Consider the following 25,766-nt stretch of genomic DNA (forward strand, 5'->3'; position numbering starts at 1 on the left):
TGGGAATTAACTGTGGGAGGGGTGGGATGGGCAGAGGGCAATGGAGGAAAAACTGGGATAACTGTAATAGAATACCAATAAAATTATTTTTAAAAAAGGACATGATAGCAGAGGTTGCCGCTGTTCAAAATTTCCTTTCTAAATAAACTCTTGTTTCAACCAGGGGGTTAGAATTAATAGCTTTTTAAATAAATTTAGTGGATTCAAGCCAAAATTTAAAAAAAAAAAAAAACGAGGAAAAGAAATGTTATTCTTGATTAGTAAGGGTGATTACTATTTTGTGAAACTTTTGTTCCACTTCTCCAGAGGCAAAGGCAGATGCACTGAATAGCACAGTGGGAAAGTTGGAAAGCCACGGCACTGTTGGCTAGAGTGTTAGCCAATGACAGGGGGTCAGAATTCCACCGTTCACCCGCCCCCTCTGACCTGCCTCTTGCTGCCAGGGCCACCCTAACCGGCGTGGGCGTCCGGCCCCCAGGCAGCCTGCAGGTGCACGTGCAAAGCTAACACGTGATGCCAGACACTATTTAAGAGGGCACCTTCCCTTGCTTGCAGCTGCCTCCTGTTTCAGCCCTACGCTCCTGGAGCTGCCAGAGGCTCGCGGATCTCGGAACGCATCCCACCGCTGAGGCTGCCGCCGTGGCATGGGCACCGCGGGCCTGCTCTGGGTTTTCTTGGCTCTCCTCACGCCTAGGGTCCTCGGTGAGCTGGGAGGGGGAGCATGGAGGTAGGGACGCGTCTGTTTGGGTCAGGGACGATGTTTTGTGCCATGAGGCAAAGCAGAATCAAAAGCGAGAAGGTGGGGGCAATACCAGACGCTTGCCTTCCTCCAGCTCGCTTTGGGGGACCCCTGCAATCTCTTGGTCCTGAAGGTACTCACTGGCGGCCCCAGGGGCTGGGAGCACCAAAACTGGAGGCTGCCCTACAGAGGGGCGCTGTGTGATCTACCTGGTGAGGCTGGTGGCATGCACTCTCAGTTCCCTCTGGCTCCCCGCCCCTAGTCTCAGCAGGTGCTCCACACTCTCCGCGGGGTGTCTGCTAGCTCTAACCATGGCCACATAGCCAAAAGCTGCCCTTGATATGTGCAAAGTCCGAAGCACGCTCTACTAGTCGCGGGAGTTTTTATATCTGCTGAACTGGCTCCTGCGGCGTGCAGCGTGTCCTCCCGCTTCCTTCCCTAAGAATGTCTGCTTCCTAGGCATGGTGCTCACATTTCCCGCCACCCCCCCCCCGCTTTTTTTATTGTAATTTTTGTAAAGAGCTCCTAAACAACAAACTCCTGAAGTTACTTAGACAACGCGAGGCATGAATTAAAACTAGTTGTCTTTGTGTTGTTTATCTTCTGTGATGGTTATAGCTGCAGAAGGTCTCATTTAACATTTATTGTAACCTCCACCCCAAGACTGGACTAATCTTAAAGAAATGTAATTTGTCCAGATTAGAACCTCCTGGAGACCAGATAGGTCTAACTTTCTCCTAATTACCTCCAGGGTACAGTGAATTCCTAGTTTACTAAGAAGGTAACTCTATGCAGACCTCAATGACTGGGTGACTTTGGGCAAGTCAGTTAGCTCCCTGATTCTCAGTTTCTTCCTCTGTGAAATGAAGCTAGAGATCAACTGCTCTGCCACCTTACTGAGCTTCCCTGAATAGCTGATGAAATTGACAAATGTGTGTTAGATATTAGTTGTTACTACTAACTACCAGTAATAACACTACTTGATGGACCAATTTTATGCAGCCAGCGTTTAAGCTTAACCACCTCCAGCCTGTTAAGGAAAAATTACAACTTATTTGTTCTGCTTCCTGACATTAACTTTCTCCTGACGCTTAATTGACTATTTTCCCAAACGATTGTCTTATTTCTCTCTCCTACACATTAACTCCCTTTAAATGCACATTCACAACTTTCTCCAACACCTGTGTGGCACAGTTGCAGTCCAGGCTTCCCTCCAGCCTTGCATTGCTATTTCTAACTTTTAAAGAAACGATTATAAATTGAAAATCAAATTCTTCACCAGCTCTGCCAATCACCACCCCTTCCAAGTGTGCCAGAGTATCCCTTCTCAGTACCATCCTCTAGGTCACTTAAACCCAAACACCTGAGAGACTAGGTCTACCAACCTGACAACTCTGTTAGCTAATGCAACCCTTTTGTTTGTATCAGTCATTCTAATGTGGGTATTATATAACCTGTGTAACAACCTCCTTTCTTACAGGTTGCTATGATATCAGTCTTTAACCTTCCCAATAGTGGAAAATCAAAATTCTTGAAACTACATATATTTTTCATTATCCTACTTCCTTTCTCAAAAATCTAAAAGGGTTTTATGTTTAGAGGGGGAAAAACTGATTTGTTAGGGAAAAATGAAGTCATCACTTTCAACCTCATTGACCCTACCCCCTCACCAAGGACTCTTTCAATGGGCAACAGTGGGAGTCTCTGGGGCCCCTGAGGGCAGTGTTTGGCTCCATCTGCCTAGTTCGTCAAGATCAAACTCAACATTGAGGGACCCATTTAATGCTTTTAGCCTGCAGAGCGAGGAGCTTTGTTCCTTCCATGTGTTCTTAAACTGACTGTCAGCTGCTAGTTTGGTGGCAGCAGACCTGGCCTCTGTCAGTGTAGGGGCCTTGCTGGCTTCTTTCTAAACAGCTCAAGTTCTCACAACCTGCATGGAAAACGTATGCAACAGAACATGTTCAAAAAGAGAAAAAATGGAGGAACAAGAAATGGCAAAATTTTAGCTACAAGGCAGCATAAATGTTAAGAATTCTAAATATGATGTAAGAATTATACTCAAATAGAACACGAGAATTTATTTTTTAAAAACATCTAAAAGGATTTCCTACTGCCTGTGTAATTAAAAAAAAAAATCAAACGTCTTCAGCCTTTCAAGCCCTTTGTAATTGGATCTCACCGAAGCATGCCCCTCCAGATTCCTCATTTTTCCTATCATGCACATACCATTCATTGTCTTCCCTGACTGTCCCCCCATGGTTCTTTGTTTATACTTTGCCCACACCCCTATCCTGACTTTGTCACCTACTATGTACCTTCCCCAGACTGTTTCTTGGCTCTTGGCCAGTTCCTGCCCCTGAACATGCTTAAGAAGTTCTTAAGGGACTTTTTTAAAATACAGGTTCCTAGGTTCCACATCACACTCTAGAGATCTGTAGGTTTGGGATGTGGCCCTTAAAGCTGAGGTTTAACATGCACTCTGGAAAATTCTGAAGTAAGTATCTATGGGGCATACTGCTGTAAGCAGGTATATGGGAAGCAAATCTCCTTCTTAGAGTATTTCTCCACTTCTTTAGTTTGCCGATTTACATGATTCAAATTTACTGCACTAATTAATTTCATTCTTGCCAAGATCCTCAAACAGGAATTCCCTTGTTTTCTAGTCATCTACCTCCATCTAAGATCAGATCCTTTTACTCACTTGCTTAAAATCTGTCAAGGGCTTCCCATCACATTAGAATAAAATTAACGCACCTTATCCTTGACTACAGGCCTCTGCCTCTCTCTAAAATTCTCTGTCCCACCCCCCAACTTCCTCTGTTCCAGCCACACTGACTTTCTTTCCATTCCTTGGACACACATTTGTTTAGTCTTTGCGCTAAGTGTCCCCTCTGTTGAAATGCTCTTCCTACAGATCATCTTGACTGTCTGCTGGGCATTCAGGTCTCAGCTCCACCTTTATTCTTTTCTGACTTTTATCTGAAGCAGTTGTTCCCCCAGGTCACTCTCTATCCCATAACTATGTTCTATTTCCCAAAGAGCACCTATGTCACATGAAATACTCTTGCTTATTTACTTGCTTGGGTTTGTTTCCTCACTGGAATGCATGTTCCAGGGGAACATTGCCCAGTGAATTCTAGAACTAGCATATAACTAGGAGTTCAATAAAGGTGTTCTTTTCCTTTTTCAAGAATGGAAAAAGTATCCTTTCTACTGAAAAACCAACTCCTCTTCCTGTATTCATGATTACATTGCATCTCCTCTTGCCTTTGGAAGGTCTTTACTTCTGCAATGTACTCTGACTTGTGTCATTCCATTTATATCACTTGTTGACTTATTCCCATCAGGAGTTAAACATGCCCTAAGACTTCCTTTATTTGGTAAAGAGAACTTCTCATAACCAATGGAACTTCATTTTTCTGCATCTATCCCTCATCATTTTCAGCAAAATTTTCCATTGGCTACTTACTCACATACCTTTATCTCCTTAACCCACTCTAGACAAGCCTCCTTCCCCACCATTTTCCTAAGGCTGCTCTCTCAGCAAGCTCACTACTGACCTTCATGCTGGCAAATCCAGTGATCATTTCTCTATCCTTATCTTCCTCAGGCTTTCAGCAAAAGCTGAATACTTCCAACCTCTTAAAGCAGTTCCATCCTCATTTTCCAAGACAGGACACTCTTACCTACTTTTTCTGTACCTCTCTGGTTGCTCTTAGTCCCTTTTGCCCTATCTCCAAATATTAGAGGGCTTGGGGGTTCAATGCTGGACCTCTTCTGTTTTTCTCAATACTTTTCTTCCTAAAAGATTTCACCCAATTTCATGGTTTTAAACACTATTTATATGTTAATGACTTATTTGTTATCTATAATCCTAACCTATCCACTGACTGGCAAATTTGTACATCCAACCACCTACCTAGCATTTCCATCTGGAGACCCAGTAAGTGTGTTGAATACACCAAATCTAAAGTGCAGTCAATTCTATTCCTACCATATCTTACTCACCCCCTCCACCCCACCCCCCCCCCAAAAAAACTGGTTCTTTCCCAGGCTTTCCCCTCTTAGTACATATATTACAATCAACTAAGTAACTCAAGTGAAAAGCCTAGAAATTATTACTAAATCCTCTCATTTCCTTAACCCCACATCTAATGTACAAAAAGTCTTCACAATTTATTTTTATGTATATTCCAAATTGATCCACTTCTCACTATGTCCTTGTAGTCCATGCCTCATTTTTACTGTCTGAAATACTATCATAGCCTCCAGACTGCACTCCTTGGCTTCTGAAAGTAAAAGTCCAGTCTATTCACCCAATTGCCAGAGTATTCCTTTTAAAAAGTCAGTCAGGCTGTTTGACTCTCCTGCTTGAATTCTCCAATGACTTCCACTCAGGATAATCTCCAGACATCTGACTGCCACTTGAGGAGCCCTATGCAATCTGTCCTTACTGAGACTTCTAACTTGATGTCATGCCCCTCTGTTTTAATCACTGTATCCAGGCTCACTTGCCTTTTGTCTCTCCCTAAAGAGTAGCAAACCCATCCCTACTGTTAGGCCTTTGTGTACAAAGCTTTTATCTAGTGCTCTGCCTGGCTGGTTGCTTCTTGTCCTTCAGTAACAACTCAGTGCTGATTCTTTATAGGCCTTCTTTAAGCATCATAACTAAAGAGATATACTGTGCTATTCCCTCATCCTTCTGGTGCATTACATTTTGACACATCACTCTGTTTATTTCCTTTAAAAATCTTCTATCTGTTTATTGGCATTTATTTATTATTTGTCCTGCTCTATTGGAATATAAATTTCATGAAGGTGGGAGCCTTGTCTCTAATGTTCACTGATGCATCTCCAAATTTAGGACAGTACCTTGGTTAATACATATAACCATTATTCAAAAATGATCAAATAACAAGGAAGCCCAGTGTTAAGTGTTTGATTATAATAATTTTCAATAATAATTTTCCTCCTACCTGCTTTCTGACTTAATTTTTATTTTTACTTATATTATCTTATATAGTTCTTTTTTTTCACTTTTTAAAATTGATGTTTGAATACAGTTGCCTCCATTTTTCCACCACCACTTTCCCCTGCCCTACCCATGCCCACCTCCCACCCTCAATCCCACCCCACTTTGGCTCCATCCATGGATCCCTCATTCATGTTAATTTACATTCCTTTCCCTTCTTTCCCACATTATTTCCCTCTTCCCTGCACTCTGGTTACTGTCAGTTTCTTGTCGATTTCCATGTCTCTGGCTATACTTTACTTGCCAGTTTGTTTTGTCAATTAAGTTCCACTTATAGGTGAGATCATATGGTATTTGTCTTTCACCACCTGGCTTACTTCACTTAGCATAATACTTTCCAGTTCCATCCATGTTGTCGTGAAGGGTAGGAGCTCCTTCCTTTCTGCTGTGTACTATGCCATTGTGTAAATATGCTGCAGTGTATTGATCCACTCATTTACTGATGGCACCTAGGCTGCTTCCAGCACTTGGCTATTATAAATTGTGCTGCTATGAACATTCAAGTGCATAGGTTCTTTTGGATTGATGTTTTAGGTTCTTAGGATATAATCCCAGTAGTGGAATTGCCAGGGCAAAAGATAATTTCATTTTTAGCTTTCTGAGGAAATTCCATACTGTTTTCCACAGAGGCATTCCCAGTTTGCATTCCCACCAACAGTGTACTAGGGTTGCCTTTTCTCCACAACCTCACCAGCACTTACTATTAGTTGATTTGTTTATGATGGCAGTTCTGACCAGTGTGAAGTGGTATTTCATTGTGGTTTTAATTTGCATCTCTCTGATGGCTAGTGATGCTGAGCATCCTTTCATATGTCTCTGGGCCCTCTCTATGTCCTCCTTAGAGAAATGTCTGTTCAGATCCTTTGCCCATTTTTTAATCGGATTGTTTGTCTTCCTGGTGTGGAATCATGTATAGTTGTTCTTCATTAATTTCAAATGAATTTCTAAGCCATTCTAGGAAAAGCTACTTGGATCTAAATAAAAATTAAATGTATTTCTGTTCTCTAGAAATAACTTTCTCTATTTAGTTTTTAACATGTTTTAAGGAATGTATATGTCAATGTCTTGCCACTATCTTCTATTTTAGATCTAGTCATGATCTACTCAGATTTTTATTTTGGATATTAGGAGATATGAAGAGGGTTCAGTGATGCTTAAGAAAATTCATATTACTCAGAATTCATGAACTAACCTTCCCTTTTCTGAAATGGAACAGAACATGATTGCTAAAAATTCTGTCTTTGACCTGGGATTTTGATAATTTCATGACTAATGAGAGCTAGTGTCTGCCAAAAGAAAAAAAGTCCCAAGTATTCTTATTAAGGATACAAATTTCCCATTTGCCATTTGGAAAGTGTGATTCTCCTCTCCTTTCACTTTGGAAGGTCATGTTATAGAGTACCTTTCTGCTTTTGCTGCTTCAGAATCTTGGTTCCATCGTACTCCATGTCTTTGCTCTAATCTTGTGGACTAAAATTGGTTTCCCAGCTTGTGGAGAGTTATTTGATATTGTCCTTATCCACATTGGATAATTGCAGGTTAAATCACTTGCTTAAATTGACACAAGTAATGTCATGGCTGTGAAGATGGTCTTCATTGAGGTCAAACCCTGTCTTTCCCTATAGAGGCCTGGTGTTTTACACAGGCAGGCACTTGGAGACATTTATAGTTGTTAATGGAGGACACCAAAGGAGTCAAGAAAAGGAATAGAAGGAGACCTACAGTGTGCTCTGGCTCCCAACAGTGATGGGTATTCTTAGTAAATCTGTATGACTTCAGCAGAAGTGTTGGGCTATAGACAGGCTGGGACTGGCTAAAACTGTGGGAGGTCTCTTTGCCTTTATGTTCACTAGTCCACATTTTTTCTTTAACTTTCACTTGTACCCATCTCAGGTTTGTTTGAAAAAGAGATTTCTAAATTTATTATTTAAATATACTGCCATTCTAAAATTAAAACTTGAGATTTTATACCTAGAAAAATGACTTTTCTAAGCATATCCTCAAGTATGTGGGTATTACAGTTTCTTACCCATATCATAGGATAAAATTTGTTTCTTAGATAGTGTTATTATTATTTTTTAACTCACAGGGAATTGTCTTGAAATGACTAGTTCCTTTTATCTGGCACCTGTCAGGAAAAAATTACTAAGCTCTCTTAGAGGGCATATTATTCGACTAGGTTAATGGAATGCAATAATGAAGGATAATAAACACACACATTTTTATTGGTAGAAACTAAAGCTTTAATGACTAAGAAAGTAATGTTAATTCATTAAAATAATTTTAGGGAATCTTACATGCTCAAGCTCATTAGGCCTCTGATGTACTTTAGTTTCCTGTGCTATATTAGAAAACTTTATTTATAAGGTTTTATTTCTTATATGGGAGGTTCTGAAAAGATGAAATAACTCCAGGGTCTTTATGATATTTTATGAAAACTGATTTTCTCCATCTAAAGTCTGTCCTAAAATGTCTTTGAACTTATCAGCTTATGTTTTCTGTGTATGCACCCATACTGCAAGATATATGTACTTTGTCTAAGAAACTATTGCCCCATTTTGGGTTTACTTTCTAAAAGTTATCAGGGTAATTGGTGACAAAACAGAAGCAGAGTAGAAGTTTTAGCCTCTCTTACTTTCGATATTCATGTGGTCTTTGTCTCTAGGTCAGTGTAAGTTCCTGCCAAGGTATCCTTTTGCTAAGCCAAAAGTTCAGAGTAATCAGTCTGAGTTTGCTATTGGGACATCTTTGGAATATGAATGCCTTCCTGGGTATATCAAAAGGTCATTCTCTACCACCTGCCTAGAGACCTCCGAGTGGTCAGATGCTCAGCAATACTGTAAACGTGAGTAATCTTCATAATAGAGGCATCTTTGGATCTATTAGTATCTCTGTGGGCTAACCTGTTATTTTTCATGATAAATGATTAGCAAATTAGCAAGTCATCTCCATAAAGGGGGTTCCTGGGTTTTTCTTCTTTTCTTTTACTCCTAAGGGTGTTGAGTATTGAGGTTAAGTCACCACAGCTGGCCCACCCTGTTTACCTCTGATTTCCATGACTTTATGTTCTCTGTACTGTGTTAGAGTGAGGTTAGAAGTTAGTATGCACAGAATAATAGTTTCACATCATTCTTACCTCCATTTAATTCAAGAGGTTTTTTTTTTTAGTAACTACTAGGTATGAAGCTTTACGTTAGATGATGGGGCTAGAGAGAACCATAAAAGTCTGCCAGTCCCTTCCTGTGAGGAAATCTTATACTAATTGTAAAGACTGGCTTTTAAACAAATACTGTACTATCATGTAATTTCACTTATTCATAGCTGAAAAATTTCTATGAGATCATAAAAAATGTAAATAATAAATGCAATCTAGGAGAATTAGGAAAATCTATACATCATAGGCAGAGGAAATATCATACACAAAAGCATGAAAATGTAAAAGAACATGACATCTTCAGAAAATAGAAAAATTCAGTACACAGTGAGGAATAGTAGTTGATTAAGTAAACTGGAGCTTAACTGTGACTGGCCATGAATTTTTTCAATCAACAATGTTAAGTTATTGTAAGTTAAAATGTAGGTAGTGGTACAACCATACTTGTGCTTCTGAAAGGTGATGTGTTCACTGGTAGATGTGCATAGAAGTTGGAAACCAGAGTTAGAAAGGTAAATTTGTTACTCAATTCTCCAGTGAGAGATTACAGCTTTGATAAAATAGTTGGTTTGGAGATTTTTGGAATTCAGTTACTAATATTTGGTGACCAGCTCAATGAAGGGCCGGAGATAAAGAATGAGTTACAAAAAGGAAACGATGACTATTAAGTTTGTTTGTTTTTTTTCTTTAAGTCACAAGAGCTGGTAGATGATGCCATCACCTGACAGAGTATAAAAAGGGGAAATAGAGATTATAAATCTTGTTGACCACAAATAACGTTTTGCATGCACACTCAGAAATATAGGCTATATACTTTAAGTAAATGTTGTTCTGGAGTTGACTATTCCCTTGGAAGATAGAAGTTTTATAAATGTCAGAAATTTCTTTGAGTAAACATAAATAAGCTAGCCAAAAAGTCCAGTCAGGTTGGGACTTATATAAAACATGAAAGGCTCCCCAAATCCTGTTTTGTTTTGTTTTATTTTCCTTTGTAGGTAAATCATGTGTAAGTCCTGGAGAACTCCTCCATGGCTCTGTCCTCACACACATGAATATCGAATTTGGGTCTACAATTACATATTCTTGTAACAAAGGGTGAGTTGGCAGGAGACATTTCCAGGGTACGTGGGTTTTATAGCCATCATTTCAGCCAGAAGCCATTTGTCTTCAAAAGGGGATTTGAGTAATTGCCACCTACCCTTCAAAATAGAGAAGCAAAAAGAGAATCACCTCCCTCATCTGCTCTAGAGACTGTCTTTCAGGATTACCCACAAGAGAGGTTACCTGGAAGAGAAAGTAGCTTGGGCTACCCTTCTTCCAATTGTAAATCTCCAGTGTTACTGACCAGCAGGCAAATTTTACTTGGCTTTAGATTCTTTAATCTTTTGTATGAGTCCTTAGTCCATCACTGATACTTGTCATACATGATATTCCATCCTTTGCCATTCTTTCAGTGGACAAAGAGCTAAGCTTTCCTGAAGTGTACACCTAGCTGAGAGGTGATCACTCATCTCTTTGTCTTTAGATACCGACTCATTGGTGACTCATCTGCTACATGTATTATCTCAGGCAATACTGTAACCTGGGATAAGGACATGCCTTTATGTGAATGTGAGTACAATGATCCCTTTACTGCACCCTATGTAGTTCTTCTTGTATTCTTCTAGAAGGAAATTAGGCATCTGCATATCAAAATGTGTACCCAGACAAAGTTACAGTTGGTTTGGAAATTTCTGGACACAGAGTTGTGGTTTATGTTCTTCCAATTACCCCCATCCCACCACACTTTCCTTTCATTTCTCCCCTTTGATGATAAGTTATTTCATACTGAATAAGGGCTTGAATCTAAATAAAATATACCATGAGATTACACTGCCAACTTTATTTCATGAAAACTGTAGGTCATCCCAGGTACCTCATATAACAATTTATCTGTATTCTGAAGATGAGATCTAGTGATCTTGTCATAGTTTTGTTTGTTTGTTTGTTTGTTTTTTATACTTTATATCAGGGAAGTTCCAGGCATTTTCCTACCTTTCAGCCTCCTATATAATCATCTTTAAGACAAGGTTATACTATTCAACAAAATGTGTTCCTTGTAGACTGAATTAGAGTTAAGTTTTTAAGGCTGAATATAAAATTCTCAGAAGGTATAACATTTAAATATCTCCTTTCTTTTCCACCTGATTTTCAAAAAGCTATTCCTTGTGAGGCACCCCCAGAAATCTCCAATGGGAACTTTTCTAGCAGCAGTAGAGAGAATTTTTACTATGGAATGGTGGTGACTTATCAGTGCCATGTTGGACAGAATGGGGAAAAGTTGTTTGACCTTGTGGGTGAGAAGTCAATATATTGCACCAGCAAAGACAATCAAGTTGGCATCTGGAGTGGCCCTCCTCCTCAGTGTATTAATCTAGTCAGATGCCCAATTCCAGAAGTTGAAAATGGAATTATAGAATTTGGATATAGACGTTCATTTTCCTTAAATGATACTTTGATGTTTAAGTGTAAGCCTGGCTTTACCATGAAAGGCAGCAACACAGTATGGTGCCAACCAAACAGTAAATGGGATCCTCCACTGCCAAGGTGCTTCAAGGGTGAGTTGGATTGAAAATTTGGTAATCTATAAATGAAATTTGGTTTAATAGACACATGGTAGCTATGAAAGGAGGAGGAGAAAGATAGTAGATATGGTTGGGTATCCTCACTAAAGAATTTCAATGTGAACTTTGAAAGTAAAATGTACCCATTGATGAGGTAGGAAATTTACTACATCATGGAGCAATGTGAGATCTACATTAATGTAGGGGAATTTAGAAGGTGCTTTCAAAAAGCAGATAGTGCCAGAGCCAATGATCAGATATTTTTCTGAAACACATACATAAATCAATTTTATTTGAAGTTAAAATGAATTCTCAATCCCATTAGTCATGCCAATGGGGTAATTGGCTGATGTTGGAATTTGATTCAAATATTTGTAGACATTACACATTCTTATATTGAAAATAAGGCTAGAATTAAGATTTAGTCTCTTCCCCCATTCTCTCTTTCTCCCCTATTCTTATTGAGAATATCTGACTTACAAAAATATGGCTACATTCAGATCCCCTTGCTCTCACACTACAAGGCCCAGAACCCTTATTGACCTGGTTTGGGGAGCAGGAAAAATGAGGTAGATTTTGGTGGTAAAAATGTATTACCAAAGTTTGATTCCCTTGACTACTGTATCAATGAAAAGAAAACCACCATCATTTTAGTTAAATAAAGTAGAAAATGATGAGTAAATGTAATGTTTCCTGGTACATTAAGAGAGAAAGCAGATGGTTGCATGGTTCATCATGTATAAAAGAAAGTAATGAATGTTATCCCACTCCAGATTACTAAAGGACTCTCTGCTTTATATTAGGAGAGTTGACATGACCAACTTCATCCCACCCCTGAGACCCCAAAGTTGGCTTAGGTTGTAGAGAAGAAAGTTCTTATTTCACAAATAAAAGGCCTCTGGTCGTGTTCTTTCCTCAGGGTGTCTACCACCTCCACATATCCACCATGGTAATTATAACAAAATGGATAAGGAATTCTTTGCAATTGGACAGAAAGTGTCCTACAGCTGTGAGCCTGGCTACAGTCTCATTGGAGCTAACGCTATGCAGTGTACATCCTTGGGAACCTGGAGCCATACAGCCCCCAAATGTGAAGGTGCCTAAAGCTCAATTCCATATTAAGGAAACTCAGCTGTTTCCTGACTCTTCATGTGCCAGCTCTGTCTTTTTTTTCCTAGTGGACTCATGCGATGCCATTCCAAACCAATTTCTCAACGGCCAGGTGGTGGCTCCTCCTAATCTCCAGCCTGGGGCAGAGGTTTCTTTTGTTTGTAATGAGGGGTGAGTGTGAGGTGACAGGGCCTGAATTGAGACTTATGACTTGTAGCTATGCATTACAAAATGTGATCTCTAGGACTGTTACTGTTTTTTCCTCCCTCTAGTCCTTTCCCTCCTGTTCTTTACCATTTATGACTAAGAATCCTGTTATTAATCAAGTCTGGTTAAGAATTCTGTTATTAACCAAACTAGTTTTCTTCAAGTATAGATATTGTGCATGGTCTGTGAAAAGTGGGCATTATGTACTCATCATTAAAAAAGGAAAGTTTGAGGTCCAAAGAGAAGACTTCTCTTATGGAGAATGAATAGATGATGGGGGGTTTAGTGAAAGAGACTCTCTGGGATACGCTTAGGGAAAAAGATCTTTGATATTTACTTCACTCAGAACTGAGGTTTATTCCTTCAAAATTATCAAGAGAATCTTGAAATTTGGAAGCCAAAGAGAAAAAGGAGAATATTTTAAAAATTCGTAATCATTAATATTTTTTTTCTGTTTTCACTTGGTCTGATGTCATCACATAGCTGAACTGATTCACAAACAGTCTTGGACTTTTCCAGCCTAAAATGCTTTAAAAAACTGAGCTCATTAATACCACGTGTTTGAGAAATATGATTAATTCCATGCAACTGAGAACTGGTTTCTTCTGGTGATGATTTGCTGCCCCTTATTGTTTAAGGTACCGGTTAAGTGGCAAATCTTCTAGTCAGTGTGTCTCAGAAGGGATGACAGTACGCTGGAATAATAAGTTTCCCGTCTGTGAACGTGAGTAGAAGCAAAAATAAGTATGAATCTCACCTCTTGATTTTTGATGTTACCATGCATATATAAATTATAACATCTTACCCATATGTGTACTTTGAACATGGACATGGTCATGGACTCTTCAGTATGTTCTAGAGTGCAGACCAAAATGAAAGGTATTCAGTTGGCTACATATTTCTTGAGTATTCTATCTATATTAAGATAAAGGCTCTGGAAAGTTACCCCACTGTAACTGAGTAGCACATCTGTGTTGAAATGGTTTGGCCATGTGTTCTTATCCCAGTTCCTCTACTGATGAGCAACTCTTAGAGCTAAATGGAAATCAACCAGCAGTTCTGAGGTTGGCACTTTTCCTTCATTCTGAGACTCACTCAGGAAAGGTGTGTATACACCAATCCAGCTGTAAAGAATTAACATTAGTACAAGAATATAAAGGATATGAGGTCATTATTCCAAATCCCTGACTACTTCCTGTGGCTTTTTCAAAAGGATGCGGCATCAAAGGATGACAAATGACTGTAGTGAGCCTGCAGTATCTTTAGTAGAGGAACAGAATGTCCTTTCACCACTTGTAGCCCCAGTTGTGTGTTTGAAACAGGCATCAAATAATTTCTACGTTTCAGGTGTTGTACTTGCTCATTTCAGGCCTTTTATCTCTCTGGGTCCCAGTTATGACCTTATGAAGTAGCTTGATTTATATGATACACTAGGAAACTGAGACTTAGAGATGGTAAGACTTGCCCAAAGTCACACAGCTATTGAATGACAGTGAGGATTTGAAACCAGGTCACCTGAGCCCACATTTCATTAGTCCATGGTGCCCCCACATGTGATTAGCATGTCATTAACATATAATTTCATGTGCTGTTTGTCTTTGTTTTATTAAAGTTGATTAGACTCAGAACTATTTAATAAATATGTTTTATTGTCATTGTTTGGTCAAGATGATACCTATAACTTGTATATTGATTTGTTTGCTGAGGATCAAGTGAATGGTAAGAATTTAGGATCTTTGGTATCAGTAGGACTATGAGTAAGAAATAAATTATACACATTTCTAACTCTGTTTTTGATAAAGTGACATATCCTGTATTTGGACATTTAATCTAAATTTGATTCTTTTTGTTGTCATAATTAATTTCACTGCATATTTCTTTTTTTAATTTTCAGGGATTTCTTGTGACCGTCCTCCTGAAATAAAAAATGGTCATACCAGTTCTGTTACTGTCCCTGTACCTATTAATACTGTTGTGAGGTACAGGTGTTTGCCTAACTACCGCCTCATTGGAGAAAGAAGCCTTTTTTGTATTAGTAGAGACCAAGTGAAAGGAACCTGGGATAAAGATGCTCCTATATGTGAATATTTCAACAGGCGGTCTACTTGCCCTGAGCCCATAGTACCAGGGGGATACAAAAATAAAGTATCTAGGCCACCATACAGACATGGTGATTCTGTGACATTTACCTGTAACACCAACTTCACCATGAAAGGAAACAAGACTGTTTGGTGCCGAGCAAATACAAAATGGGGACCAACACCACTACCAATTTGTGAGAGTGGTGAGTAAATAGGAAATTAAACTGAGTTGGGAGGGTGGGTCCTTGTATTTCTGTGCAGGTGAAGTTTTGTATCATTCTGAAGGAACAACAGTGTTGATGTATGAATGGTGGGGATTAGGGTGGAAGCATGGCCAGGATGAAAAGTATAATTTTCCTGGGGTATTTTTTTTTAGTTGTAAAGGATATGAATGTTCATTCAACAAGCATCAATAGAACAAATGTTTTAAATTATGATGGGAAAATGTAACTGAACATACCTAATAATTGAATTGTATAAGTCTCACAAAATTGGGGGTCAGAGTTTGTTAGTGCTATGTGAATTATGTGGTTTTAAAGCATATATCTGAGTTAATGTTAAAATGAGAAGAAATGTGAGATCTGTTAGCAAAATTACCACCCCATGGACTCAACACTTATCTATAAATAGCCACTGATACAGCCTGGCAACAATGGTGCCCTGTTCTATGTGACTCCATAAACACTTTCTGAAGTGATCCAGTATTTTTCCAAATTATCTCCCAGTCATAACATTTCAAATCAAATGACTTTACAAGTGAGGTCTCCATTAGTTTTTATGTAGTTGGGCTTATGTTGTTGCTGAAATCTAAATCTGAATTTCAATTATACAGTTACAGGGACTGGCATATTTGACAAACATTTTACCATCAACATTATCTATTTATTTACTTAGTGAAGAACAAAATCAGTTTGAAATTAACAAGTTAAAAAAACTATTATTGGAAAAATATAATTTTATGTATATATTTATAAATAAATATATAATCTCAGAGGTACGGATTGTCTGAAGATAGTCACAAAATGAGGTGACTGTACAAAAGAATTAAGCCAGCCCTGGCTGGCATAGCTCAGTGGATTGAGCACGGGCTGGGAACCAAAGTGTCCCAGGTTCGATTCCCAGCCAGGGTACATTCCTGGGTTGCAGGCCATAACCCCCAGCAACCGCACATTGATGTTTCTCTCTCTCTCTCTCTCTCCCTCCCTTCCCTCTCTAAAAAATAAATAAATAAAATCTTTAAAAAAAAAAAAAAGACTTAAGCCTTTATAAAGATTTAGGTAGATCTTTATGTATTTACATGGAAAGGTCTCATATGTATTAAGCAAAGAAAGAAAGGCATAAATTAAGATATGAGTACACAGTGTCACCCAATATGTGTGTGTGTGTGTGTGTGTGTGTGTGTGTGTGTATATATATATATATATATATCACATATAGGATCCCACAAAACTGTTACTAATATCTAGCAGGATAACCCCCTAATAATATGCTACTTTCGGAGAAGAGAATAAGCTTAAATGGAGGTGAGAGTATCTGTGAAAATGGACTATTTTTTGATAATTGATATTTCTCACAAAATAAATCATAGTGACTAAAAATGAAAAACAATGAGCTATTTGTAGTATAAAATGGATATGATTAAATCACACTTGTTTGACCTTTAAAAACGTTGAGTTGAAAATTCATGACTTGTTACCACAGATCATGTGTCATTTATTTGGATTTGTGTACTATGTTAAAATGTATATTGTGAAGAACATTTCATCTAATGGTCTTTTTTAAAAATGTATGTGTGTAAAGATTTCCCCCTGGAGTGTCCACCACTTCCCATGGTCCTCAACGGAAATCACACAGGAAACAATGTTGGCCCCTTTGTCCCTGGATCGTCTGTGAATTACCACTGTGAACCCGGTTACTTGCTTGTTGGAGAAAAAAACATTCGTTGTTTGTCTTCAGGAGCCTGGAGTGCTGTCATTCCAAAATGTGAAGGTACTCTAAATTTACAATCAATTTTCAGAAATTAGGCTATTCTGTTGTGTGCCATGCCTTGTGCATCTTTGGTGTGTTTCCATAGAAGCACGGTGTGCACCTCCAAGTCCATTAGTCAATGGGAAGATAAAGGAGCCTTCAAGTCTTCAGGTTGGCGTAACTGTGAGCTTTTCCTGTAATGAAGGGTGAGTGTCTGGAGGGTCTATGAGACTTAATCCTTTGGGCTTCTCTGTGCATGGTGACCTGTGAAGGCTCCTCTGTGAGGATCTATGGAGAGCTGGGGATGAGGTTGTGACAGATAATGCTAATAAGAGTAGATGCACACAAATCAAATAAACTTACCTGGGTCTTTAAGTAGAGGTTATTGACACATATCAATGGCTGCCTAATAATTCTGAATGACCACCCTCTGTCTACAGGTATAGATTAGAGGGCCTACCTTCTAGTCAGTGTGTAATTGCTGGACAGAATGCTTTATGGACCAAGATGCCAGTGTGTAAAGGTAGGTTATACAAACTGTGCTCTGCAATTAGTTCCTTGTCTGAGGCTCAGGAGGGCACTGAATTCTTTCGACAAAAAGTTTCTAATTAGAGAGCAGATATTTCTCCTAGACATCTCTAAGGGTTATAGCTGAAGCATTTTTCAGTTGCCTCTTTATTCTGTTTATTCAAGTAAGGCAGGGTCCTAGGCTTTTCTTTCTCTGAAAGCTATGTAGACTTGTAATCTGGGCCATGTATATAAAGGGGATAATATACTCAGTAAAAGAAATCGAAGGACCAGAAGAAAATCTGGAATAGATCATTTTTTTTAATTATATTCTTACAGCTGCATTGATTGTTTATTGAAATTCAGGAGTTAAGACTGGCATCAAGTTTGTGGCTTTGTTTGCAGCTCAGCTACAATCTTGTGATTTCTCCGTGTAATTTCTCTAGAAATTCTTTGCCCACCACCTCCTTCTATTCTCAATGGAAGACATACAGGCAACCCTTCAATGAACGTTCCATATGGGAGCACAGTCACTTACACCTGTGACCGGGGCCCAGAGGAAGGAGTGGACTTCATCCTGACTGGGGAGAGCACGATCCGTTGTACCAATGATAGTCAGAAGACTGGGACCTGGAGTGGCCCTGCCCCACGCTGCAAACTTTCTATTTCTGGGATTCAGTGTCCACCTCCCCAGATCCTTAGAGGCCAAATACTGTCTGGGCAGAAAGATCAATATTCATATAACAACACTGTGGTATTTGCTTGCTCATTTGGCTTCACCTTGAAAGGTAGGAAGGAAATACGATGTAATGGCCAAGGCATCTGGGAGCCATCCCCACCAGTCTGTGAAAAGGGTGAGTGTTCCAATACCAACAAAAGGTGCTACTGACTGATCCCATCAAACAATTAAATGAATGGGTTGCGGACTTAGGCAGGGCCTTTTCTAGTTTCTAGTCCCCTCAATTTTACTAAATACTACAGTGTTTATGGATTATGCAGAAGGCTTTTTTTAACACTGCCCCAGTGTTGGTTCATTTTGTGGAAGTATCCTTAGGAAAATAACATTAGGGAACACTAAGTTGCTCATTTCTTTAGGGAATAAAAATGCTTGTTTATCCTAACACTGGTGTCTTAGAAGGGAAGTCAGCAAAGCCCCCACCCCATGGAAACATTAGAATCTGTCATGAAAGCATACAAGGTGATTCCTTAAGAAAGGAAGAGACAAGAGAGAAGGTAAAGCACTGAGTGGGAATTGAACAAAATCTGCAGCAGCCTAAGAGCAGAAAAGAGGAAAAGATCAGAACCACTGATCTAAAATTACCCCAAACTGGGTTGCAACATACCTTCTGTATCATACAATTGCTGCCAGAGGGAAATTATAACATTACTGTAAATTTCTTTGGTTATTTCCTCCTGTTGCTGTTGTTTATGTATGAAAATTTTCCTTCCTTCTCTCTAGAGTGTCAAGCTCCTCCTAAAATCCTCAATGGGCACAAGGAAGATGGACACAGAACCCTCTTCGAACCTGGAACATCTATAAAATATAGATGTGACCCTGGCTATGTGCTGGTGGGAGAAGAATCCATACATTGTACCTCTGTGGGGGTGTGGACACCCACTGCCCCCAAGTGCAAAGGTGCCAGGCTTTGCATGCTTGTGTTTTATGATTTTGAGATTACCTTGAGTTGATTTCTCATCCTACTCTCTTTTTTCTTAGTGGCAGAGTGTGAACCTATAGGAAAACATCTCTATAGAAAACCCCAGGCTCAATTTATTAGACCAGATGTTAATTCTTCTTGTGATGAAGGGTGAGTGAGTGCTGGCTCACCTGAACTAGGGCTGGCTTATCAGTGCACACTGCAAGCTCTGTGTAAGAGTTTACTGCAAAGACCTGTCTCTGTCATGTGTTCATGGAAGTGCTGATTGTGTCATTTTTCCATGTGTGGGAACTATGGCAATGGCTGATGGAGCTGATGCTGGCTACATTTTTGTTCCTATTGCTTCTTGTCCTGAATGTAGTGAGTCTGCTATAGCGCCAATAGCTCTTGCTTAGCTTAGTGGTCACTAGATGGTAAAATGACATGACTCTACCTCTAGGTACCGGTTAGGTGAGAGTGTTTATCAGCTTTGTCAAGGCATGATTCCTTGGTTTATGGAGATTCGTCTTTGTAAAGGTGAGTAGCATATATAACAGAGAAATTAAAATAATGTGAGACCTATGCATGCCCTGGGAGATTTCTGTTTTAGGCTATGTTTTGGGAATAAGATATTAAACTCTGTTCCATTAACTTTGTCAAGTTTTGCTGTCTCTCCACTGTGACCTCTCTTTACTTCAAAGCATAGCAACCACTTAATTTAAATGTATTCAGTTGCTGCTCCTCTTCTGTGATTTAAGAGTATAAGATGATGAAAGCAGTAAGTATATGAGTCACCATGCTTAATTTGGGGTACACCGTGGTTTAGTAGAGAAAAAGGAGATTGGTATGGGATCTGACCTCTTATTCTGTATCTACTGCATCGTATGATCTTGGTGATTTATATAACCTCTCTGAAACTTTAGCCCCTCATCTGTAAAGTCAGCTCAAGAATGCAGACTTCAAAGTTATTATAATTAAGTGGTAGTATCCCTACTCTGTAAATGAGAATATTGCCTGTCAAAAAGTAAATGCTCAATCAACAATAAATATTCTTGACTAAACTATCATATCACCTCAACACAAAGATGGCACTCCAAATATACTTAACTCTATATGCTCCTGTGCCTTTTATTCACCTATTGTTTATTAAAACCCAAAATTTTAATTACTAATTTCCTACTGGTCTTGACTGCCTCACAATGTTATATTAATGTACATGTTCATTTTTAACAAAGATTTCCATTACAGAAGTCCTTTCTATGAACCCTGTTTAAGCTGAATTTTACACATCTAATAAGCTTTGACATAACTCATATCATAAAAATTCATCTGTATTCTCCAGGAAATGTGATAACAGTGGTTTCATAACCAGGTCCATGTCTCTTCTTTGGTTTCTAATACTGAAACAGATTTATTTAATCACTTCTCATCCATCCAGAAATCACCTGTCCACCGCCCCCTGTTATCTACAATGGGAGACACACAGGCAGTTCCTCAGAAGACATGCTGTATGGAACCACAGTCACTTATACGTGTGACCCTGGGCCTGAGAAAGGAGTGGAATTCAGCCTCATTGGGGAAAACACCATCCACTGTATAAGCAACAGTGAAGAGAGAGGCATCTGGAGTGGCCCTGCTCCTCTGTGTAAACTTTCCCTCCCTGCTGTTTGGTGCTCATATGCCAGCATTGCAAATGGACACAAGATATCTGGCAAGGAAGCTCCATATATCTACAATGACAGTGTGACATACGAGTGTGATGATGGATTTACTTTGAAGGGCAGCAGTCAGATTCGTTGCAAAGCCAATAACACCTGGGATCCTGAAATACCCATGTGTGAAAAAGGTAAAACCAAACACAAAAATAGGAGGTATTTACTTAATTTTCTTATCTCCCACCCAAAACTAGAGTCATGGGAAAAGTCAATGGGGCACAAATTACTCTTCTGTTTCTTCCATCTGTAACAGAATGTTCCATGTGTGTTTTATATGTTCTTCATGTAAATACCTCTTGTATCCAGAGGATATTCAGAGTAGATAATGACAAGCCCTGATTAAAGATGTCTAGTTCTTTCAAAAGTACAGAAAGCATTTAGTATTTAATTGGAGTTTTGTGATCCTTGGCTTAAATGTTTAAGATTGTCTATTGTCAAATTTTGTACACTTAATGTTCCAGAGCACAAATTCCTTTTTGTTGGTATTTATGTGGGGAGTTTTCTCTTCAGACTGCCAGCCACCTTCTGGGCTCCTCCATGGTCAGCACACAGGTGGAAACGGGGTCCTCTTTGTCTCTGGGATGACTGTAGACTACACCTGTGACCCTGGCTACTTGCTTGTGGGCAGCAAATCCATTCAGTGTATGTCTTCAGGAAATTGGAGTCCTTCTGCCCCTCGGTGTGAAGGTACTTTCAGTTCCAGAGTTGCCTTTCTCTTTGATCCCAGGCATGTATAAGTAATTCCAACCTTCTTCCTCTAGAGGCACCATGTCAGCCTGTGGGAGAAGATGTTCAAGAGCTTCCAGGTGATTTCCCTGTGATTCCAGTTAATACATCCTGTCATGACGGGTGAGTATGAGATGGCCCATTCGGAGAGGCTCTCCACTTGGTTTTGTGCAGTAGTCCTACCCTCAGCTTGTCCTGATGACTCTCTTTAGAGGTTACTCATTGCCACACTCACAGGGAATGTGAGGTTCCAAAGGTCCAACTAACACCTCTGACTTTTTAGTTCTTTCTTGACCTGGAAATGGCTTTGCTGTGAGCAACTCTAAATCTAATAGTTTTCTTACTTGGAGGGTCTAGTGTTTTAATTTTTCTTTATCAAAATTCGTGTTTAAGAGTGCTTCTGCATTTGTGTTGTGAGGGGGCTAGGTTTCAGAGATGTGACATTGAGAAGAAGAAATGTATTATAATCTCTCTCTAGGTACCAGCTGACTGGACATTCTTATCGGAAGTGTCAAGATGGTGAGAATGGGGTTTGGTTCCAAAAGATTCCACGCTGTAAAGGTAAGACAGCACTTAAAATTGTCACTGGGGTAGTAAGGCATTCAAGCATCAGGCCATTGAGGAACCACCTCAATAGTCTTTGTGCTCTATCTCAGTGTACCTCAGATAAGAAATATCTTTCACTGTTTGGTCATCACTGTGTCACTGGGAAGCAAAGCTGTCAAGTAGGAGCTGAGTATTTGGCATACATCTCCTAAATTATATTTATATGCGATGGATATAAATTATATATAAATATATATTTCTAATTCATGGTAATATAACTGTGTTTCTTTTACTCTTATTACTTTACTGGATTTTTAAATTTTTTAGAATGAATACATACTATTTATATAATCAAAATGTTTATAAACTGTTTAAAAGAACACATTGTAAATCTAAATCATATTATAGTTATGTGCTATACACACAGTTGCAAATCCTCATTTGTATCTGAATGATGACTGTTCACCTTGGTGTACTTGCTAAAGCAGAACTTCCTGAATCTCTTCTGCAGCTATTCACTGCCCACCTCCACCAGAGACTGACAATGGGAGGCACACCGGTGTGATGGCAGAACACTTTCTGTATGGAACTGAAATTTCTTATGAATGTGACCAAGGATTCTCTCTTCTGGGAGAGAAAACTATACGATGCATAAGTGATTCTAAAGGACATGGATCTTGGAATAGACCACCCCCACAGTGCTTAAAACCTCATCCTGTGACCCATTGCTCTAACCCAGAAGTCAAACATGGATACATACTCAATAAAACTCATTCATCATATTCCCACAATGACATTGTATATGTTGCCTGCAACCCCGGCTTCATCATAAATGGCAGTGAGCTGATTAAGTGTCATACCAATAACAAATGGGTGCCAGGTGTACCAACTTGTATCAAAATGGGTAAGTTATTTTAGGACATTAACTATAGGATGGTGCTCAAAATCAGGACAAAGATTTTTCAATCTGTACTTGCTTGCTATTTGACTTAAAGAAATGCATGTAAAAGCTTGCTTAAGAAGATACCTGCCTTATCTTCTCACCCAATTCTTTTTTCTTCTCTTTATAAGTGGATTGAGCTAAATATATGAAAGGACAATGGTTAATTGGCAAATTGTTATTGTCTACAAAATTTATTTTGTTACTAAATTAGAATGATAAGAACACACCTACCATTGAGGGGGGTGGTCAAAGGTGTGGCTTGATAATTGGATATTTAAGGCTGTAAGACCAGCCAGAAAGAGAACTTTGCATATTCTGAGGAGTGAAGCTGGCCTTTGGACTCTTTGAATTCTCTCTCTTGTAATTGTAGTTATCATTTGTCTGTTTTATTTCTGTCAGTGACTAGGTGACCATGTACAATAGAGGGTGGCAATTAGTGACCCAAGAACTGAATTTAAGTCACCAGAATGGTTCTCTTTGGCCAACATAATATTCTCATTTTAAGTGAAACACATGTTTACAGCCCAAGATAAATGTTGAACCTCTGATTTAGTGAGGGTTCCCTCTGCTCACCTGGCAAGCAGCAGTTGCTTGAATTGGCCTTTGGCTGTCATGTTTAGAAGGGCAGGTTCTCTCTTCTTTGTGGTATCTAAAGGGAAAAGTGAAGACTACTATTGGTTGGTAGATTACAATTGTGGGCTGCAGCCATAGGTGTTTCATTATCTTACTTTTGACATTTTTCTTCAGATCGTGTACAACATACACAGACAGTGCAAATCTCTGTCCAGTGCTGCTTGGTTTGGGTGGAAGGGATATGACTAGATACCAATCAGTTGGCTTGTTGCCTGCCCTCTTTCTGTATGGCCGTCACCCACAGAAAGTGTTGGCTGTGCGTTCCTCTGCGCTAAACTAAAGACCCTTTTTATTGGCGTCTAAGCCCTCATAGGATGTCAACCTCCATTTAAGATCCCCAATGGGAATCACACTGGTGGCGATACAGCTCGATTTTATGCTGGAATGTCAGTCCTGTACAGCTGTGACGAAGGCTACCTGCTGGTGGGAGACGCACGCCTTTATTGCACACGTGAGGGAACCTGGAGTCACCCTGCCCCTTTTTGTAAAGGTGCATTATCTACTTAATATTTTAAATTTGTTCTGAATAGATATATTTAGTTAGGAACTTCGAATTTAGAAGCAGCAAATAAATGTTTAATTAGATTATTTAATTAAGTGCATTTTAATTAGATTAATATATTAATTAACCTAACTACCACAAAATAAGAAAAATGACTGAGTGTGTAGTTTGTTGGGTGAATGATCAATTATGTAATCCTTTAAATATAGAAAGTTGAAATGTTTATATAAATTAAACAACCAAAGTGTATTACACTGTGATAACAATTATGGTAAGTATGCATCTGACAAAACACTAATGAAAAAGTACAGTGACTTTTTTCAATGTATTTCCTTTGTGTGATGATGGGATTATGAGTATATATTTTTTATAACAGTTTCAGAATGTCATTTTATTAGGCACATAGAATATGAGGAGTGAGTTAAAATGAGGGGGAACCCAAAAAACCTAGACCTTATTTATTAAAAAATTGTGTATTTATTTTTACTTGTTTAAACTTCACTCACCTTTAAAGCACTCTCCATTTGATGCAGTACACCTATTGAGACATTTTTTCCACTACTCAAAACAGTTTTCAAACTCATCAATTTGAGTGCCTTTTAGTGCTTTTATTTCTTGTTTCACCTCTTCCACATTGGCAAAATGTTTCTCTTTGAGGACTTTTTTCAGCCAGGGAAACAAAAAATAGTCACTTGAGGTGAGATCAGGTGAATAGGGAGGGTGAGGTATGGGGGTCATGCCATTTTTGGACAAAAACTGCTGACTACTCAGTGATGTGTGGGCAGGTACACCCGTAAATCACCCATCATGAAATGGGCAAATGTGTTGAAAGAGTTAAAAAAATTCAGAGGCTGCCCTGGCTGACGTAGCTCAGTGGATTGAGCATGGGCTGCAAACCAAAAGTGTCACAGGTTCGATTCCCAGTCAGGGCACATGCCTGGGTTGCAGGCCATGACCCCCAGCAACCACACATTGATGTTTCTCTCTCTCTCTTTCTCTCTCTCTCAAAATAAATAAATAAAATCTTTAAAAAAAAATTCAGAGGCTGAACGTAGCCTCTCACAACAACATCAGCTGGTACACTGATACAGATGGGTTCCTAGAACACTCACATAGTAGGGGAAGCCTGTACTACAAGGGGTCCATTCTCCAGAAGATAATTACAATTTTGGGCTCCCTCCTCATGTGTAACATTTGGTGATCACTTTTTCCTGTGTGTCTAACACTGTACACAGAATTTTGAGTGCATTGTCATTTAGCCTTTTTGAGAACCATATGAAGTTGGTACCATTTTTATTTTTATATTAGAGATGAAGTCTCAGTAGAATGAGGAGATTTGTAACTTTTCCAAAGTCACACATTAGGAAGGCCTAGTACCAGGAATCAAATCCAAAAATCTCCCAGTATTGACCCCTACACTGAAGAGATGAAAGAAAAAAGGAGGAAACATGTACATGTATGAATTGGAGAGTAAGAGTTGACGGTAATAAACCAGTAATTCAGAATTCCTACCCACTTAGCCCTCACAATTTCCCTGACAAGTCATTAAAATTAACTAGCTATTAGTTTAGAAACTAAAACACAAGGAAGGAAAGTAATCCTGGTTTAAATTACATAGAGGTTATTGAGATAGATGGCTGACCCTGAAAGACTCTACCTATGT

The 25,766-nt window shown here is 39.1% G+C and overlaps 1 protein-coding gene across 4 annotated transcripts in view; it reads left to right on the forward strand.

The window, feature by feature from the left end:
- Nucleotides 1-542: 542 nt before the first annotated feature.
- CR2 (complement C3d receptor 2) overlaps nt 543-25,766 on the forward strand; it is a 35,437-nt gene continuing 10,213 nt past the window's right edge. For 2 of the 4 annotated variants that reach the window (XR_004900597.1, XM_036014969.1), the window contains exons 1-15: nt 544-702; nt 14,740-15,129; nt 16,727-16,915; nt 17,001-17,100; nt 17,335-17,417; nt 17,848-18,255; nt 18,861-19,037; nt 19,119-19,209; nt 19,499-19,575; nt 20,477-20,884; nt 21,264-21,440; nt 21,515-21,602; nt 21,958-22,040; nt 22,537-22,929; nt 23,906-24,091. Coding sequence is in view for 3 of the 4 variants with exons in the window: in XM_036014969.1 (XP_035870862.1) it covers nt 645-702; nt 14,740-15,129; nt 16,727-16,915; nt 17,001-17,100; nt 17,335-17,417; nt 17,848-18,255; nt 18,861-19,037; nt 19,119-19,209; nt 19,499-19,575; nt 20,477-20,884; nt 21,264-21,440; nt 21,515-21,602; nt 21,958-22,040; nt 22,537-22,929; nt 23,906-24,091 (2,908 nt within the window). In the remaining variant the exon portion in view is untranslated. Of the gene's footprint in view, nt 703-8,436; nt 8,617-9,920; nt 10,021-10,450; nt 10,537-11,123; nt 11,523-12,447; nt 12,625-12,706; nt 12,810-13,483; nt 13,570-14,739; nt 15,130-16,726; nt 16,916-17,000; nt 17,101-17,334; nt 17,418-17,847; nt 18,256-18,860; nt 19,038-19,118; nt 19,210-19,498; nt 19,576-20,476; nt 20,885-21,263; nt 21,441-21,514; nt 21,603-21,957; nt 22,041-22,536; nt 22,930-23,905; nt 24,092-25,766 lie in introns of all 4 variants that reach the window. The other 2 variants (XM_028531079.2, XM_036014970.1) reach the window with 2 other exon arrangements.

This window comes from Phyllostomus discolor, chromosome 14 (genome assembly GCF_004126475.2).
Source record: "Phyllostomus discolor isolate MPI-MPIP mPhyDis1 chromosome 14, mPhyDis1.pri.v3, whole genome shotgun sequence".
NCBI lineage: Eukaryota > Metazoa > Chordata > Mammalia > Chiroptera > Phyllostomidae > Phyllostomus > Phyllostomus discolor.